Below are 17,185 nucleotides of genomic sequence, written 5' to 3' on the forward strand. Positions count from 1 at the left end.
TTTGAACTAATTTAATCATCTCACCGGCATTCGAAAAAATAAATAAACCGAAAAAGGTTTCTTTTTTTTTTTGTGCAAAATTATTTTAATCCCAGCAATTGGGTATAATATAGCCTACGTCACAGGTTGTGTTGTTCCTACTAAATTTAACCCATGAACGGCATTTTCTGCGAGCCTAACTTCAAGCCACAAATAAACAAACGAAGTGTTCGATCGTTTAAATAGCTGCTCGCCAGATTTTATTGCATTATAAAGAAAAGTTATTGAAACTAAATACAACTAAATAAACAACAACAACTAAAACAAATAACAACAACTACTAATAACAATAACTAAATAAACAACAACTAAATTCGATTCGTTTAGCATTGCGTCATATGTTGTTCCTACTAAATCGAAGTAGTTGTGTTTTTTTCAAGTTTTTCTAATAAGCCTCGCTCAAATTATGGCCGAAACTAAAGGGCAAATATTAGACTTCTCGAAACTAGATTATCCTAAACACTTAAGTGCTATAACTACCATCAATATGTTTTATGGGTTAATATTTCTAGTTTCATGCACTGTGAATTGAAGTTAAACTGAAAAGAATCAGGACTAAAATGCAGACGATTTATAAAGAAAACTTCTCGTTACACTTGAAAGAATAGTTTAATACGAAACCCTAAACTTTTTATTTATTAAAAAAAGGTCTAGACATTTGCAACTATTTCGCATTTCAAGTTCTCTTTATCTTGTTACATAAGGGTGCGAAAACATTGGCCTATTTAAACGGCATATCCTTCTAATGATGTTTGTTCTATTTAGTTATCGAAGCATATAAGCTGAAGAATATGAAGATTATTTAAGAAATCGGCATCAAACTTACTGAGAAAAATATTATTTTAAGTATGTGATCCAAATTTAGTGCCTTAATTTTGAAGAAAAAATTGAGTAGGAAAGGGTATCAAATGAGGTTTTTAAAAAAGATTTTTTTAAAAAGAAAATGGTGGCAAATTTATCATGTTTTTAGAAAATAAAACTCTTTGAGTTAATCCTAGCATGACTTTTTTAAATTGAAGTGCTAGATAAAACGAGAAAATACAGATAATACGTAAATTTAAAAACTAGAAATCGAGAAAATATTCATACATTTCCAGATTTTCTAAAGATTTAATTAATACGTTCACTTACTTTATCCAAGCAATTTTTATATAGCAACGCTGGTATGAAATAATTTGTGTGCGGTGTTTGACTTTTAATGACTTTTAAATAATTGTTAACTAATAGTTTCTACTTCATGTTCTAAATGAATATATAAATAGCGGTAGTAAAAGGAATACTTTTTGAGTATAGCTATTAATTATAATATTATAATCTTAAAAAAAAAAAAAAAAAAAATACGTAGATGACGGATTACTTTGACACTGCCTCACGGATTTACTTATTTAAAGCAAGAAAGCATTACTTACGTATTCTTTCCCATCTTTGATCGGTGAATCTTTTAGTATTTTCATTCTCTTGATTTTGAGGTATGTAATAATCCAAATTGAGACATTCTGTTTGAACTGGTGACATATACAAGGGGGCTAAAAATTAAGAAAGAGTATCATAAGTATCATAGAAGTTTAAACATAAGTATTTATAAAGACACTAATACAATACAATAACGGTGGCTAACAACGCAAATATGATTACTATAATAAAACTTTTTTCATATTATGACGTAAGTATATAATAAAAAGGATGTATAATATAAGATGGTCATGTGATTTTTAAAATCTTTTTGTTATTTTAATTATTAAAATTAAATTTATAAATCGAATTTTTAAATTAATCGAAAAACATTGTTTCATTTAATTAAAATTTAAAGCTGTCATTAACCTGAAAAAGCAACTTTGATAAAACATCAGAAAATTTTATAATCTCAGCATATTTTTTTTATTCTACGCTTAACTGGTATCTTTTTTAATCAATAATGAATGAATCAATAAATTTTAATTCAAATAAAATCTATAAAAAGTACTTTAAAAAAATAAAAAAATTTAAAATTAATTAACATTAATGAATGAAATGATTGACCTGACGTGCGTTTTTTTCTTTACCATAAAAATTAGAAATATATAAAGCAAGATTAAAAATGTATACACATAATGGAATAAAATTTTTAAAATAAAAAATAATATTAACTGAAGAGTTGTCTGTTTTTTCTTCCTTTCAATTACTTTTCTTTATAATTTTAAGTTCTTTAATTCCTCATTTTTTTACTTTTTAAATACATAAATTTTTTACTTTGCTTTTTCATTTTTGTAATTTATCATATGGCTGAGTTACAGTTAAGGTTTTTTTTTTTTTTTTTTTTTTTCAAAGGGGAGTATTATTCTATGCTTATTATAAGTACTGTATAAGCAGCACTAGCATTTGGCAAAATTACTTTTTCTTAACATTATTATTATTTTTCTTTATTTATATATTTTATTACATAAAGACAGATCCAAATAGATTTTATTTACAAATTATAAATTACACATGGAGATAGATATAGACACAATTTTAGCATAACGTATTTCATATTTTTATTAAAGAAAAAAAAACATCTTTCGGGTCATAAGTTCGTCATATTTCCATTAATTTAGATACATTCATAATGTCATTTCCTGCATTCGTTAATTTATTAGTCCTAAATTTTAGATCACCTTAATTATTACATTAAAATATTGTGTTATAGAAACAGATAATTGGGAATATTTTTGATAAGTGCTGTAAATTTCGAGGGAAGATATGTTTTGTAATAATTCATTTTAAGAAAGCAGACCCAATTTACCTCCTAGGGTGTACCTCCGTTTTGAGATAAAGATTTTGTCATAATAGTTTGTGTAGGTGAGAAGCCCACATTACAAGGGCGAGACGGAAAAAGTATCTGTCCTTTAAATTTCTTCGCCTCCGTTTGCTACCTACGTTTATTTAAAAAAAAAAAAAAACATCACTTTCTCTCGTTAAATAAAGAACAAAGCTGATGTAATCAAACCACCAAACAAAGGAGGGGGAAAAAAGGTCTTCCCTTTCACTCTTTCTTAAAAAAATAAAGAATTTTTTTTTTTAAAATGAATTAAAAGAACTTAAATATTATTGTTAGGCGAAAGAACTTAGTGTTTATCTTATTTCGTTAAATTCTCGTTAATGGGTGTTCAATTTAAAATAAAATTTTGTTTATGCACAGAAAATATAAGACTTAAAAACTTGAAATTATGAAGGTAGAGGAAAAAAGTACACGGAGTACAATGGAGAAAAAATTTTAACAATCGATAATTGGCTCACTGAAATGCAACTTCCGATTTGAAATTTTTGATTTTTTTTTATTTCGAAATTCTAATTTGTTTGAAAGTTATATCAATTTGAAATGCTTTTTCCGTGATTTCATTTCTACTGTTTTTTTTTCTAAATAATGATTATTTATCCATTGTTGTCGAAAAATTTATCTTTCTCGCGATCTTTGTTTTATTAGTTTGTGCTCGAATTGATGTCAAAAGTAACAACAACAACAACAAAAATGGATCAATAAAATAAAAGAAATAAGAAAAAGTGATCTGTTGCCAGCATTTATATCAAATGTTTTTTTCTAAATATAATTGTCTCAAGAAAGATAAAAAACCGTGTGCAATTTAAACTGTTATACAAGATAAAGTTATATATATATATATCGCTCATGGGCTGCAATAGTGGCACAACTCAAAAAACACGCGTTTTCGACTAAGAACAGGTGTAAATATGAAAATACACATTCTTTCAGCTGCAATACTAGCACAACTCATAATTCAACTTGAAGCCAATCTTCGTTTAAGCAAACTAAAGCATTTCTTACGTATTTTCCTCAGCAGTGAAAACTTTAAACCCACTTATATCAAAACATGATTTTTTAAGGTGTGCCGCTATTGCAGCCCATGAGCGATATATACTATTTTAAAGAACAGTTTATTATTTTTTCGAATTCAAGTGATCGTTCATTTTGTAACGATTAAAATTTGAACAAAATGTTCTTACATAAAAAAATAATTATATCTTTTCTTAACAAAATGATCCTTGTTTTTGAGCGTAACGAATTTTGAGGGGAAAAAAAGAAATGAATAAAAAGCCAACTCTATGGATTTTAAGCAAGCCGGCCTAACATCAGTTATATCTTGCTTTAGATGCGCAAATGTTTATCAAATCAATGAAAAAATACTATGCATAAAAAGCACGCCAGCAGGGGTACAGAATATGTCCAATTGCCTGAACTAGGTTCGGAGGAAATTCGAACAGCACTGAGGAAATTTTCGGTCTAATAAAAAAAAAAAAATAATAATAATAATAATAAAATTGCCATAAAAATTTTTATTGTAAAAAACATGCTTCCTTTCACAAAATCTTTCCTTGTTAAAAAAAAGGAAAAGAAAATTACCTCTGTAAAAAAATCAAACAAAAATGAAAAAAACAAGGACTACTTTCATAGACAATTTCTTAAGCAACGTCAGATAACTATCTAAATAGAAATCGAATAATTTTTCAAACTACTTAATTTGTTTATTTTGTAATTTGTGTAATCTTAAATTTAGTTTCAATTAGTACTATTTTAAACACATTATGGCAGATTTACCCAGAAATACACAGAGGGAAGGAATTCTGTAATAATTTTTTGCATTTTGATACATTGAATGTTTGTTTTTTTCAGCATTTGAAACTTCATCATTTACCCGGACTTACTTTTCTCTAAATTTTAGAAATACCAACAGAGGTGAAACAGAAATTACCATATAAAGTCTCTTCCGCAATATATCGTCCGGTTAACATGATTTTTCGAATATCTTTCGTTAAGGAAAAAAAAAAACACACACACAGTTTAAGTGCCTTATACTTGTAGAAAAGCTAAAATTTAAATGTATATATGTCAACTTGCTGTAACGAATTATCTGGGCCTTAGAACGGGTAAATAACTTAAATATTATAAAAGTTATTAAACCTTTTTAAAATCGCCAATTTGGCGATATTTCACGCCTTGATAAAAATTATCAAAATAAATGCTTTATCCCCATTTTTTTTTTTTTTGCAAATTTTTATGAACCCAGTTAATGCAGCATTGGAGTAAGTTTTTAAATATTAAAAAAATAGACAACATACGCATTTAATTTTCACAAAACTGTGGGCTTTCTCCATATTGACATTTTGCGCCATTTTCAGAATAAATAGAGGGCGCTAGCTAAAGATAGGCTAAACTTGACCGAACGGTCATCAGCAGTGATCAGAAAAACTTCCTTATTTTTATAGTTTACTACAACTACTTTGTTACAAATGTAGTTAACTACAACTACTTTTTTTATGTGTAGTGACTACAAAATACTTTCGAAATGTAGTCACGACTTTAAGGTCAGGACCCGACTTAGGGCCTGGGGCAAAACATTCTTTGGGGGCCCGACCTCTAAACTATATGGAGGTATTTAAATTTTTCATTTCATTATACATATTTTACAAGAAAATTGACTAGAACTTAAAATAGCTTAAAGTCCCCCCCCCCCCTCTAATGGTATCGTTCTGTCCATTTTACAGATTTTCTGACAATTCTATACTCATCATGCAGAATGCAGTTTTCTGATTATTAACTTTGTCATCTAGTTTCGAAAAATTCATATCCTGTTGTTGCTCTCATCCCCATGACCAGCAGAGCTAGATCAGGTCTATGAGCTCGTTCACTCTGAGAAAGTTTAGCACCAACAGAGGAGCTTGAACCAGGTCCAGCCTGGTAAGACTCAGCCAAGATAAAACGTGGTCAGGGGAGGCCTGGGCAGCGGAACACTTAGTGCAGATTTCGAAATGTTTATTACCATCGTTATAAGTCAATGTGTAGCGTTCCGTCTTTGTTGCTGTTGTTCAACATTGTTGTTGATTCATATCCTTGCTGACATTAAGGCAGAATTCAGCTTAATTTTCGCAATTATTATAGCTCACTTACGTCAATCAGAAGCTTGTATTTTTGTAAAATATCGCATTTTGCGACATGTAAAAATACAGGCTTTTGATTGGCAAAAGTGTCCATCGTAATTGCAAAAATTCAGCTGAATTCCGCCCTAGAAAGCCATGGATTTACGAAACATAGATTTTCTTGTGTTCATTTGATAAATTAATGAAAAAGCTAACATAAAACAGACGGATTTTACACTAAACTGTATTTTGTTTTAAAAAAAGTTCATTTAAGAAGGAAACCTAAAATAAACTTTTAATTCGATTCGGGGGCCTCCACTGATGCGGGGAACGGGCCTCTGACAGGCTCTGTTTAAGGTACCGATCTTTGTTCGAGAAATTAAATTACACTTACGTTCAAAATGGTTTTGAATAAATAATTGACTTGTACTAAACACAAAGAATTATTTAAAAATATTTTATTCTGTTTACATGAACCAGTTTGTTACTCTAAAACATTTTTTTTCTAATTTGTTCAATTAATTCAACTTTTTATGCCCTTCTCGACAGCGAATATTTAATGTGAGAAATGCTGGGAAATTATCAAATTCTCGCAATTTCGTGAAGTGTTTAATGCTCTTTTAAGAAACTAAAAGTACATCGAAAATATGTTCCCCTCCTTTGAAATAACATCAATGCTTCACGTGAGTACATTAGCATGTGAAGGTGTGACTAAAAGTGATAAATTATATATTGTTCGTAATGGCTAACTCAAATATTAGTTATTCGTAACTCTATGCAATTTTTGTAAACTCACATTCAAAGGGGCATTTTAAATTGCGTCTATTGACAGACCAGCAAGGATTTTTACCCATCGAATTCGAAAAATTAGTTGTGTTAGAAAAACAGCTTTTCAAAGGCATGCTAAAAAGTTATGTGCTTTGCAGTTAGTTAATAGAACGCTTCCTCCTTCTCAATGTTGATGGAGCAAACACATTTCCGGCAGGGTGTTGCCACCAGGCAGTGTTTAGGATTCATTTCTATTATTTGCACTAGCAAAAATTAAAAATAATAAAGTAAAATAAAAAGATTCCGCTAGGTTTGCAGTTATGAAATCCATCGATCACGCTTCAGTGAAAAGCAGGCATGAACATCTATTACTTTTAAGTTCGTGAGTTGAAAGAGAGTCTGTTACAAAATATTTCTTTCTTTTTCTTCAAAATAAAAAGCTTAAAAATCGCCAATGGATGACTGAACAAGAAGAAGAAGATATGCATGACTTGGGAAGATGGAAAACACCAGAGGCGTCGACCATCATTTTGCAACAAAATTGTATTGTTTTTTTTTTTTTTTCGGGCTTCAATCTTCTGACCCGAAGTTGCTTAAAGCATCGGAGTTGTGAAATCTGGTCAATGATTCTGTGTAGATCTTGATATCAAAAAGTTTTCATACTCCTATTTATATATATCAAAATATTAATATCTAATTCGTTCTCTAAGTTGAGTTTTAATGAGTATTATGAAGCAAGAATAATGAAGAAATAACAAATTTCAGCAAAGCTATGTGATTTTGAAAATAAAAAAATTTTTGATTTTCTTTTACCAGTTTCCTCCCGATATATTTTTCTAAAAAAAAAATTTTTTTTTCATATTTTTTTGCGTTTAAACCATGTTTTTGTGCATTATACACACATAAATCCAAACAAATAAAAAAAACTTGTAAAATAAAAATTTTAAACTTTTGCATTCGAAGGTATTCGGGTATCTTAAACATCGTTTAGCAAAACACAGTTTTGTATTCAAAATTACAGATTATGCTCATACGTATAAATTTCCTACACTCTAAGAAATAAAATTATCGCTCTTCAGCAATCCACGAGCAGAATTTCGTTACTTTTGCGAATTATTTCGTCACGAAATCTCGTGATTTAGGACGAAAAGCGAACTCTCAAATCTATGACGAAAATGTTTCTTCAACATGAAACGTCATCATAGCACATTGTGGGAAATTGTTAACTTGAATGACGAAGTTAGAATGAAGACTTGACAATCGAAAATAAAGTGACGAATTAAGTCGACGAGTGTGGTAGTCAAGGATTTGGCCTCGTACCAAAGCCTCCTAGATAGGGTGAACCTATCTAGGAGGCTTTGCTCGTACCAGGGAGATCTTAGGTTTGAATCCCGCTGCGGGCATTTGTGTAATTTAGCTCTCGGTTCTATCTATCCTTGTTGTGTTGTGCCACCAATATGGTGCTGACGTAAAAGTGATAAGTTAGATATGTTTGTTTGTTTGTTTTTTTTGAAGAAAAAAAATGAAATTACGAAATATTTCATTAATTTTGACGAAATGTGTTTCCTTGAAGAATTATATAGTTAGCGATATATTATAGCGATAGTTATTTCGTCACTTTGACGAAATTTTTGCTCGGAGCAGCGGCCATGAAACGGTTTCATCAAAAACGAAGAAAGTTTCGTGATATTTGAGCATTGAGTTTTTACAGTGTAAACTTCAAAATGAAATGAACATTCAAACCAAATTAAATAAATTTTCAGTCGTTCAAAAGAGAGAAAATATTATCTAGTCCACATTTTTTAGTCGTCGCAAGCATTAAAACATTTTTCTTTTTTATCTAAAAGATGCCCGAGATAATATAATCCAAACCTCATTACAAAGTTTTGTTCAGAGCATTTATCTGAATATAACAGGAGCGGAACCGTTTAGCTCTGAACAGTCACTACAAAGCGAAAATGATATTTAGTTACAAAAGACACGCAAACCACTATTTACATATAAGAGATAATATGCTCCAAATACAAAGCAATTATAAATGCACACGCGAAACATGTTTTTGATAAATTCTTATTATGGATATATTCCTTCTGTAATACACATTAATTATAAAACATATTTATATTCTCTACTATCGATAAAAATAATTAATAATTTTTCCATATCGTTAATTACATAAACATAAAAACTTAGAATACCATTATAGGAAATATCATTTTTGCTTAATTAACAATGAGTATTGCAGCAAATTTACAGTTAGTTAAACAAATAAATTTAAATTCATTTTTATAGAATGGCAGTTTTTACTTAATTGAGAATGAGTAATTCAGAAAATTTATGATCAATTATTATAAACAAATAATTTTAAAAACACTTTTAATAGAACAGAATTTTTACTTAATTAAAAATAGGTAAATGAGCAAATTTAGAATCAATTATTACAAACAAATAAATTTAAACACACTTTTAAGGAATAGCATTTTTCGGTAATTAAAGATAAAGAAATTTCAAATTTATTAATTGTTATTAAAATCTATTGAGTGACAGGGGAATGTACATTATATTTCACACTTCCTTAATAGAATTATATTTGTGAGAAAAAAGTTATTTCTGTTTCTTTGGGAGATGAGGGCGTAAAATGCTCTTTTCCATTAGTATATTTATTATTAATATGTTTATTATTATTATATTTATTATTATTATTTTTAATTTTGTCAAATGGAAGTAAAATTGTAGCTTAATGCTTTTATTGATTTAAATTTAATGCAGAAAAGTATTTTATTTTTCTATACGAAAAATAATTCGAAATAAAAGATTCTTAAAAAAAGACAAAAATGCTAACTGGTGGAATTAAAAAAAATAACTAAAGGAAAATATTGATCCACAACGGCAGAATACTATTTCACAAAATTGAAAAAATAAGTAACTAAACAAAAAGTGAGAAACAATGCTAACCCATATAAGGACCAAAAATACTAATCCACAGAATTAAAAATTTAACAAAGGAATTACTTTTTTTATGTGACTAAACTAAAATTTCTCATAATATGGTTTTTTATTAATAAATAATCGTTAAAACTACAATAAAAAAAGTTGGCCAAAAAGTTTAAGTAAATAAAAATTTAAAAGAAAAAAAAATACCGTTCTAATCGAAAATGAAATAAAGAAATCGAAAAGAATCCATATTATATGCTATGTATCAAATTTATCCAATACGAATAAAAATTTACGCTTTTCAAATGTTATTTTTCTTTTAAATGAGACTGAGAACTTCGATTTAGCAACTTATAGATACCAACATAAAAAAAAACTTTGTAAAAAAAAAAAACTCAATTGTTACTATATTGTAAAACCGAAAAGTATTGAAAAGAAAATATTACTAAGAAACATAAATCCAGTTTAGATAAATAAAAAAAAAACATATGATAAAAATAAATTACTAAATATAGTTTGTGATAAAGCAATTTTACTTTAAAATTATAAGTTTTAAGCTGTCAAGATTTGACGATAAAGGAATTCAGGCTAAACCAGTTATTGAGACCAAATTTAATTTTCATTACCGAAAATACATTTTGTAGATTTCAATACTTCTTTAAAAAAAAAAGTTCAATTTTTAAATTGTCTTTTGTATCGAAGAGAGAAATATTTTTGAAAGAATGGGGGCAATTGTTTTTCACCATCTAGCCAACGACCGTGACAATGAAATTAGTTTACGAACCATATTGACAAAAATCGTTTTTTAATAACAAGGTAAAACGGGTGTTGAAGTGTAAAAAAAAAAGAAACTGAATGTTATGTTTAGCGTTTAAAATGTTAGAGTTTGCCGATGGACTTATACGGGTCAGCCATCGAGTGGGATTATTGCATCACGCTGGCCTCATTTCAATCTAATCACGAATCTCCCGCCCTCCACTATAGAACCCTGTCAAAGCATTACCTTGCTTTCTTTTAAATGGTTTATTTAATGTCGTTTTTTTAAGTGAACGTAAGGGGCTGTTTATGATATATGTTTTTCGATTATTTCTAACTATTTTCATTAATTGTATTACACAATAAACAACATATTATATGCTTAAATACTTTCATTTTACTAAGATTAATGGAACTTACGCATCATAGATTCTCGCGCATTCGATAACTGAGTAAAATAAGAATTTATTCCTTTCATCTAAATGAGACACCGGTGTTATATATACTTTTCTGAAACTATATAATTGCAAAAAAACATTTCTTTACGTTTTGCTATTAATTACTATTAATTTACTAATAATTACTATTACTTATTATTTTTTACTAATTAAAAACAGTATAATAATTAATAAAAAAAAATCTGTTAGATTATCGGACTTATATTTGTACTAAAATCTGTAAAAAGTAGTTCGAAAAATTTTTTTTTTCATTCATAATCAAAAAATTTTCAATAGCTGATTCAGCAAATTAAAGAAATTTCAATGACGAATAACTGTTTGTTTCAGATCTAAATAACTGTAAATTTGAAAAATTATTGTTTCGAAGATTTTACCTTTAACTCAGAAAAAGTGCCGTTGTTTCTTGCTGTAGTTCATAACCATAAATTATTATAATGCGAAATATAATATTTTTTCGCTTATTTTCACCTAAATTAATTCAAAATTATTAAAAAAATATGAAAAGTATGTTTAATGAAAATTCTGCTTCAAAAGGTAAGAAAAAGTCCGTAACTATTCAACTTAATTTCTTAGGGAACTATTCAACTATTTTTTATTATAATATTAACATTTAATTAAACTTTAACTGAATTTAAAATATTTAACTTATATATCCGTTCTGAAGCCTAGAAAAATAAGTTTCTGCAAGAGGGTTCAATCAATAACAAGGTTTAAAAACTGTAGATTTGTCTCAAGTGTAGGCACTTTTATTTTTCTTGGCGAAAAAGCTCTGAAAAACACTGTTGAGGAATATTATTGACGTAATTTTTTTCTTCATATTTATAATGTTACTCTAGCAGCGTATTGTTTGAATTCATAAAAATATTACGTGCAAAAATTACAGCTACTCATTGATTTTAATTATTTTTCGTGTAAGATTAGTAATTTCAAATTCGTGTCTTTTTAAAATTTTTATAATCATTTTCAAAAAAATTAGACTTTTGCCCCATTTTAGAACATAAATAATTTTGTTTTTTTATCGAAGTAGTACGTATGGTTTGTAATTTTGTCAAATTATGACTCTTATTTCCCTTGACGAAAAGCCTAGGAAATGCACCTTTTAATGTATAACTATAATAGAACGTAAGTCAGCAACGGCTAAACTGCGCGAAACTCAAGTGACATTATGAAGATAACAAAATTAAACTATGTTATTAAGTGAGAGCAAAATAAAAATAAAAACGAAAAAGCAACTTAACATAAATTTAATTTTAACGCAAGTGCGAAAAAAAAGTACATTCAATTTAAGAAAGTGTAAATTTTTATGGAACAAAATTCGGATTATTACACTGCACTAAATTTAAAAGATTTTACGTACTGGACGTAAAATGCCCATAAACAAAAAGGGGATATGTAGTATATAAGAAAAAGAAGTACAGAAAGAATCATCTTAGTAACTTTAGCTTTAAATTTAAATGAGCGGATTGTCACATTTAGGACTCAAACTTGATGGCTCAAATGCCTAACCTTAATTCAGACAATATTTCAAGTTACGAAATAGAATATCTGAATAAACATGCCAGTTTTTGACAAATTTTGTCCCTACGGGATAAGAGAGTGTTCTTAAGTTTGGACACCTTAATATTCATTTTGTTTAAAACACCATAAGTCCAGAGTTAACACCATAAGTTTTAAAACACCATAAGTTTGTTTAAAACACCATAAGTCCTTACAATACATAAATTTTTTTTTATGCAAACTTACAATGGATAATTTTATCACCTTTCCCCTTTAATAAATTTCGAATATACATTTTTTTTTTATCTTACAATAAAAAACAACTTACAAAAGGCTTATTTAATTATAATTTTTTCTCTTTTACAAACTTAGAATAAATAATTTATAATCTCATGTTACAAGATTACTAAACATAATTTTAGTACTTTTTTACAAATTAACAACGCATAGCTTTGTAGCTTTTAACTCACGTACATTATTGCTCTCATTATTTTTATAAATATATATGTAGTCCCATACCAAATGAAAACATAAAATTGCTTCAAAATCAACAATGCGAGCAAATTAAGGATTTTTAAAATCTGAACAAAATGGGATATATTATTTACCCACATTCTAGATTCCAACGGCGATTTTACACACATAAGATAGAAACCTATTTTCAGAGTAGCTTAAAACCATTTAGGACGGTATTCTTGTAAAAACAAGTAATGTTGCCCGTGACCTCCTTGCAAGAAAAAATATTTAGAGTTCGTGAACTTTCTGGCTTAGCATAAATAACACATAAGGAGATTTCATTTTCTCTTCTTCGCGCGATTTAAAAGCGCATGTTTGTTTTGGTACCCAGTAAGAGGATGCAACGAAATTGAATGAAATATGATGTTTTTAAATTACAAAAGGCGATCTTTTTTTTCCTTTTTTTTTTAAAAAAAAAAGAAGCAAAAAACTTTTAAAGCTACAAAATAGAAATGAATTGTAATTTATTTATGTCATTAGCATAGTTTGAAATTAGTTCGTTCAAATTATGCTATGCTATGTTTAGAGCATTTGCTATGTTTAGAGCTATATAATTTTAAAATTGTATTCCACGAAAAGAATTTTACAAAGAAAAAAACAACCTGTATTTTGTATTATTTCCATAACAACTGAAGTTTGAGCAAAAGTATTATAAATTATAATCAAATGTACTGTATTTTTAGTATTTGTGACTTATCTAACAGTTTTTAATATCAAAAAAGAGGCATTACGCACCTTAATGTGCACTAAATTGCTTTTCAAAATAAAGTTAAAAGGTTTTTAAAAAATTATGATTTTTTTAATGCGATGGCTGATCGATACGAATTCCGCACCCGACTTACACCGACCACAGTGCTGACGTAAAATATCAACAGTGGTAGACGGATCGTGAGTCAGAGTCCCCTTACCGGCAGGCTAAACATGGGAGATTTTCGTGGTTTTCCTTTCCATGAAACGCAAAAATGAGTTAATTTCTCTACGAATGCAAATTTCTCCCAACACTTGATCCAGGAGTTCCCTTGTCTTCTAGATTGGGTTCAAAATTACAAGGCTACGGAGTTGAACATTGGTAGCCGTAAACCCATAGCATTAAGAGCTAACCGCCTAAAGTGCATGTACTTCCCAACTGAATTACGTCAGACGAACATTTAATATCTGGTGAGTATAAAAATTCCACAAATCGACATTCCGCCTTTTTTTCATCATCGATTTGCCCTTGGATGAAAAAATAAATGAAAGAAAGAAAAAACATCTCAAATGTTGAAGAAGAGAAGAGAAAGATGCTCTGAGGTAGAAGGTCACATCATTGAAGAAAAAGGTAGACGTTCCGGTATTAAAAACCCCGACATGCCCAAAGGGTGAATGGGACATCACTTCCTGAATTGTGCTGCAGTTTATTGTCTTCTTCATTACTTTAAGAACGCTCAATGCTTTAAATCAATTAGAATGAAAGTATGTTTGTATTGATTTCTTTTACAGCAAAACAATGCACTTGTGAAAACTGAAATCACCGATGCTGTCTAGTCTGAAATCGAAGCAGCAAGAAACAAACTGAAGTGGGGTTTTTTTTATTTATTTTTTTTTATAATATATCTATGAGCCACAGGTATTTTGTTCACAAAATTAATTTTATTGACATATGTTAAATACTGTAACGTCTGTCAACATACAGTTTGGTAGCAGGATTTTAGAATAATTTTAACTACATCAAGAGTGCATCAAGACATCAATTTTACTTTTAATAAGATTAATTAATTTAAAAATAAAATTAGCATACACCAATATACTTTTACGACTGTTGAAGTTGATGATTGGTGGTGAAGAACTTACTACCCACGAAATGAGAGGAGAAAATTAGAAGTTAGGATTTTGTAAAAAAGATCCATCAACTTTTTACAACTTGTATTAAACAACTTAAATTATTTTCGAAAAAGAAATTTTTTTAAAAAATTAAAGAACTTTAGATTATAACTTTATTTAAAAAATATGTATCCAAAAAATACAATTTTTTAGAAGAAGAAAAAAATTATTTCATAACTGTTTTCAGATTAATAAAAAAAATATATATAACGATAAAAGAAAAGAGCCAATGCCTTGTAAGTTATTCAACTATTTTTAAAAATGTATGCCACAATGTAAAACATGCTAAACTTTAAATACCAACAGCAATTATCCTATACCTCATGGTAACAATTATGCGCAGTTTATAAATCGTTATGGTAAACAAAGGTTAACTGTCTTTGGGAGTTTTTCGAATAATTTGGAGAAGGGCGTTTTCTGTTTGAAAAATGAGTCAGACACTAGACAATTGGATATCTAACAAAAGTAGACAGCTCACGGCTAGAGGTTTTCCCTAAGCTTGACACAACCTTTTCTTACCCAAATACTTTATAAATCAATATTTTGAATAAATTTATCTATTTAAAGCAATATTTCATGCAGGAATTGCTGTTACGGTATTAATTGAAGGCTTTTAAATGAGTGACGAAGACAAAAAGCTAGGCTTTGAGTTTGCTTATTTGAAGAGTTCGGTACTCTTGGCAAACAATACATCCAAACAAACCGCATTACCCATTGAGGATTATTAGGGGTAAACATTACTATTCATAATCTTGGGTCGTTGAACCAAAGGTATAAAAGTCATACTTGTCAACCAATTAATCCTAAGAAATATTTTTGAAAAAGAAAAAAAAGTTATTTTTTAAGGTAAAATTTATTTTATTATATATCCTTACAACTTTATTCTACCTATTTTTTTTAAAGAAATAACACTAATAATAGTAAAGGTAGTTAGTAGTTAAAAGTACTTAACGAGATTTCAGAGTGTTCTGAAAATTCTTTTGTTTCTACAAAAGTATTCCGATAACTAATTCAAACAAAAAAGCTACAGATGAAAATCATCAATATCTGTAATACTAATTAACGACATTTAACTTGCATAAAATTTCGCCTTCATTTTTGACAAATACTTAAAAATATAAAGTAAGGAGCTTGGTTAACGAACATTTTATGTGTTCTGAAAATTCACTCGTTCCTGCAAATATATTCCGATAATTAATACAAATAGAAAAATGCTGCAAAAAAAAAAGCATCAATATCTGTAATACTAATTTATGACGTTTAACTTGTACATAATTTTAAATTAATTTTTGACAAATAATTAAAAATGTAAAGTAAAAGAGTTTGGTTAACGAGCATTCTGATAATTAATACAAACAGAAAAATGTGATATATAAAAGGTATCAATACGTCCAATTCTTATCACTGAGAAAAAGAAAAAAAAATATTTTACTGCCAATTTGTATAAGCTAGTTCAGTGGTTCCCAACCTTTTGTGGACCATCGCCCCCCCTCTTGGGGTTGGCTGACACATATCGCCCCTTTCTCTTTTTGTTCAAAAAACCATTCATTGTTGCTTGTGAGCAACCAAACACTGAAAATATGCTATGTTATTTGATTTTAATTTAAATTGTAATGCAAATAAGGAGGTACATTTACCCTGTCATTTTTATTAATTAAAAAAAATTGCGCATCTTTTTTTTTCAAAAAGAAGTGATATTTAAAACGGAATAATCAAAACAAAAGTACACTTTTTTAAATTCATATTTTAATGTAATCAAGAAAAAGTTAAAACGCTACCAACTAAAATTTGAGAAAAAAATGAAGAGGGAGAAAGTACACTTTTACCACTTCAATTACTTTTCCACTTTTACCACTGCCCTGTGTTTGGTGTATTTCAAGTTAAAGCTTGAATGTCAGGTTTTATGCTCGTCAGATTTAAAAGCGGGTCTCCTTTGAAGCAAATGTCCAACCTATCTCTTTGCTTTGTGAGCAGCTGGAAGACAGAACTAAAGCCTCTCTCCACTAAATATGTTGACGGGAACGAGATGAGAAGCGGCTCAGTTTGTTTCCACATTTGTGGATAAGTGTCCATAAGCTTTACCCAAGCTAACTCGTAACAGTATTTTTTAAAGACGACTTTAGCCTCACAGTCAAACTTTAAATCTAAAATCTCAGTCTACAAAGAGGAAGTTAGCTTATCCACAACTTCAAAAGAGAAAGGATCAAAAATCCAAGCCGGAATTTCTAATTTCATCAAATCTTTAAATCTTTATTCCATAACTGATCAAGATGATCAGTAAAAATTAAGATTTTAATTTCTAGAATCTCGATATCTGCCATTGAACACTTTTTAAGAGTTGGAAATTGCATTAGCTCTTTGCGACCAATGTTTGACTTGTAGATATCAAACTTGGCGATGAATGAAGATATGATTTCCTTAGCCTTGATAATGTTCATTTTACTTCCCTGAAGTTTTACTTGGATTTC

The 17,185-nt window shown here is 28.7% G+C and overlaps 1 protein-coding gene across 1 annotated transcript in view; it reads right to left on the reverse strand.

Annotated features, from left to right (window-relative positions):
• LOC107455850 (uncharacterized) overlaps nucleotides 1-17,185 on the reverse strand; it is a 65,293-nt gene that overhangs the window by 16,889 nt on the left and 31,219 nt on the right. The window contains exon 2 of the mRNA XM_043050922.3: nucleotides 1,449-1,565. Coding sequence (XP_042906856.1) covers nucleotides 1,449-1,565 — 117 coding nt within the window. The remainder of the gene's footprint in view (nucleotides 1-1,448; nucleotides 1,566-17,185) is intronic.

The sequence above is a fragment of the Parasteatoda tepidariorum genome, chromosome 7 (genome assembly GCF_982258835.1).
Source record: "Parasteatoda tepidariorum strain Cologne lab strain chromosome 7, Ptep-v5.0, whole genome shotgun sequence".
NCBI lineage: Eukaryota > Metazoa > Arthropoda > Arachnida > Araneae > Theridiidae > Parasteatoda > Parasteatoda tepidariorum.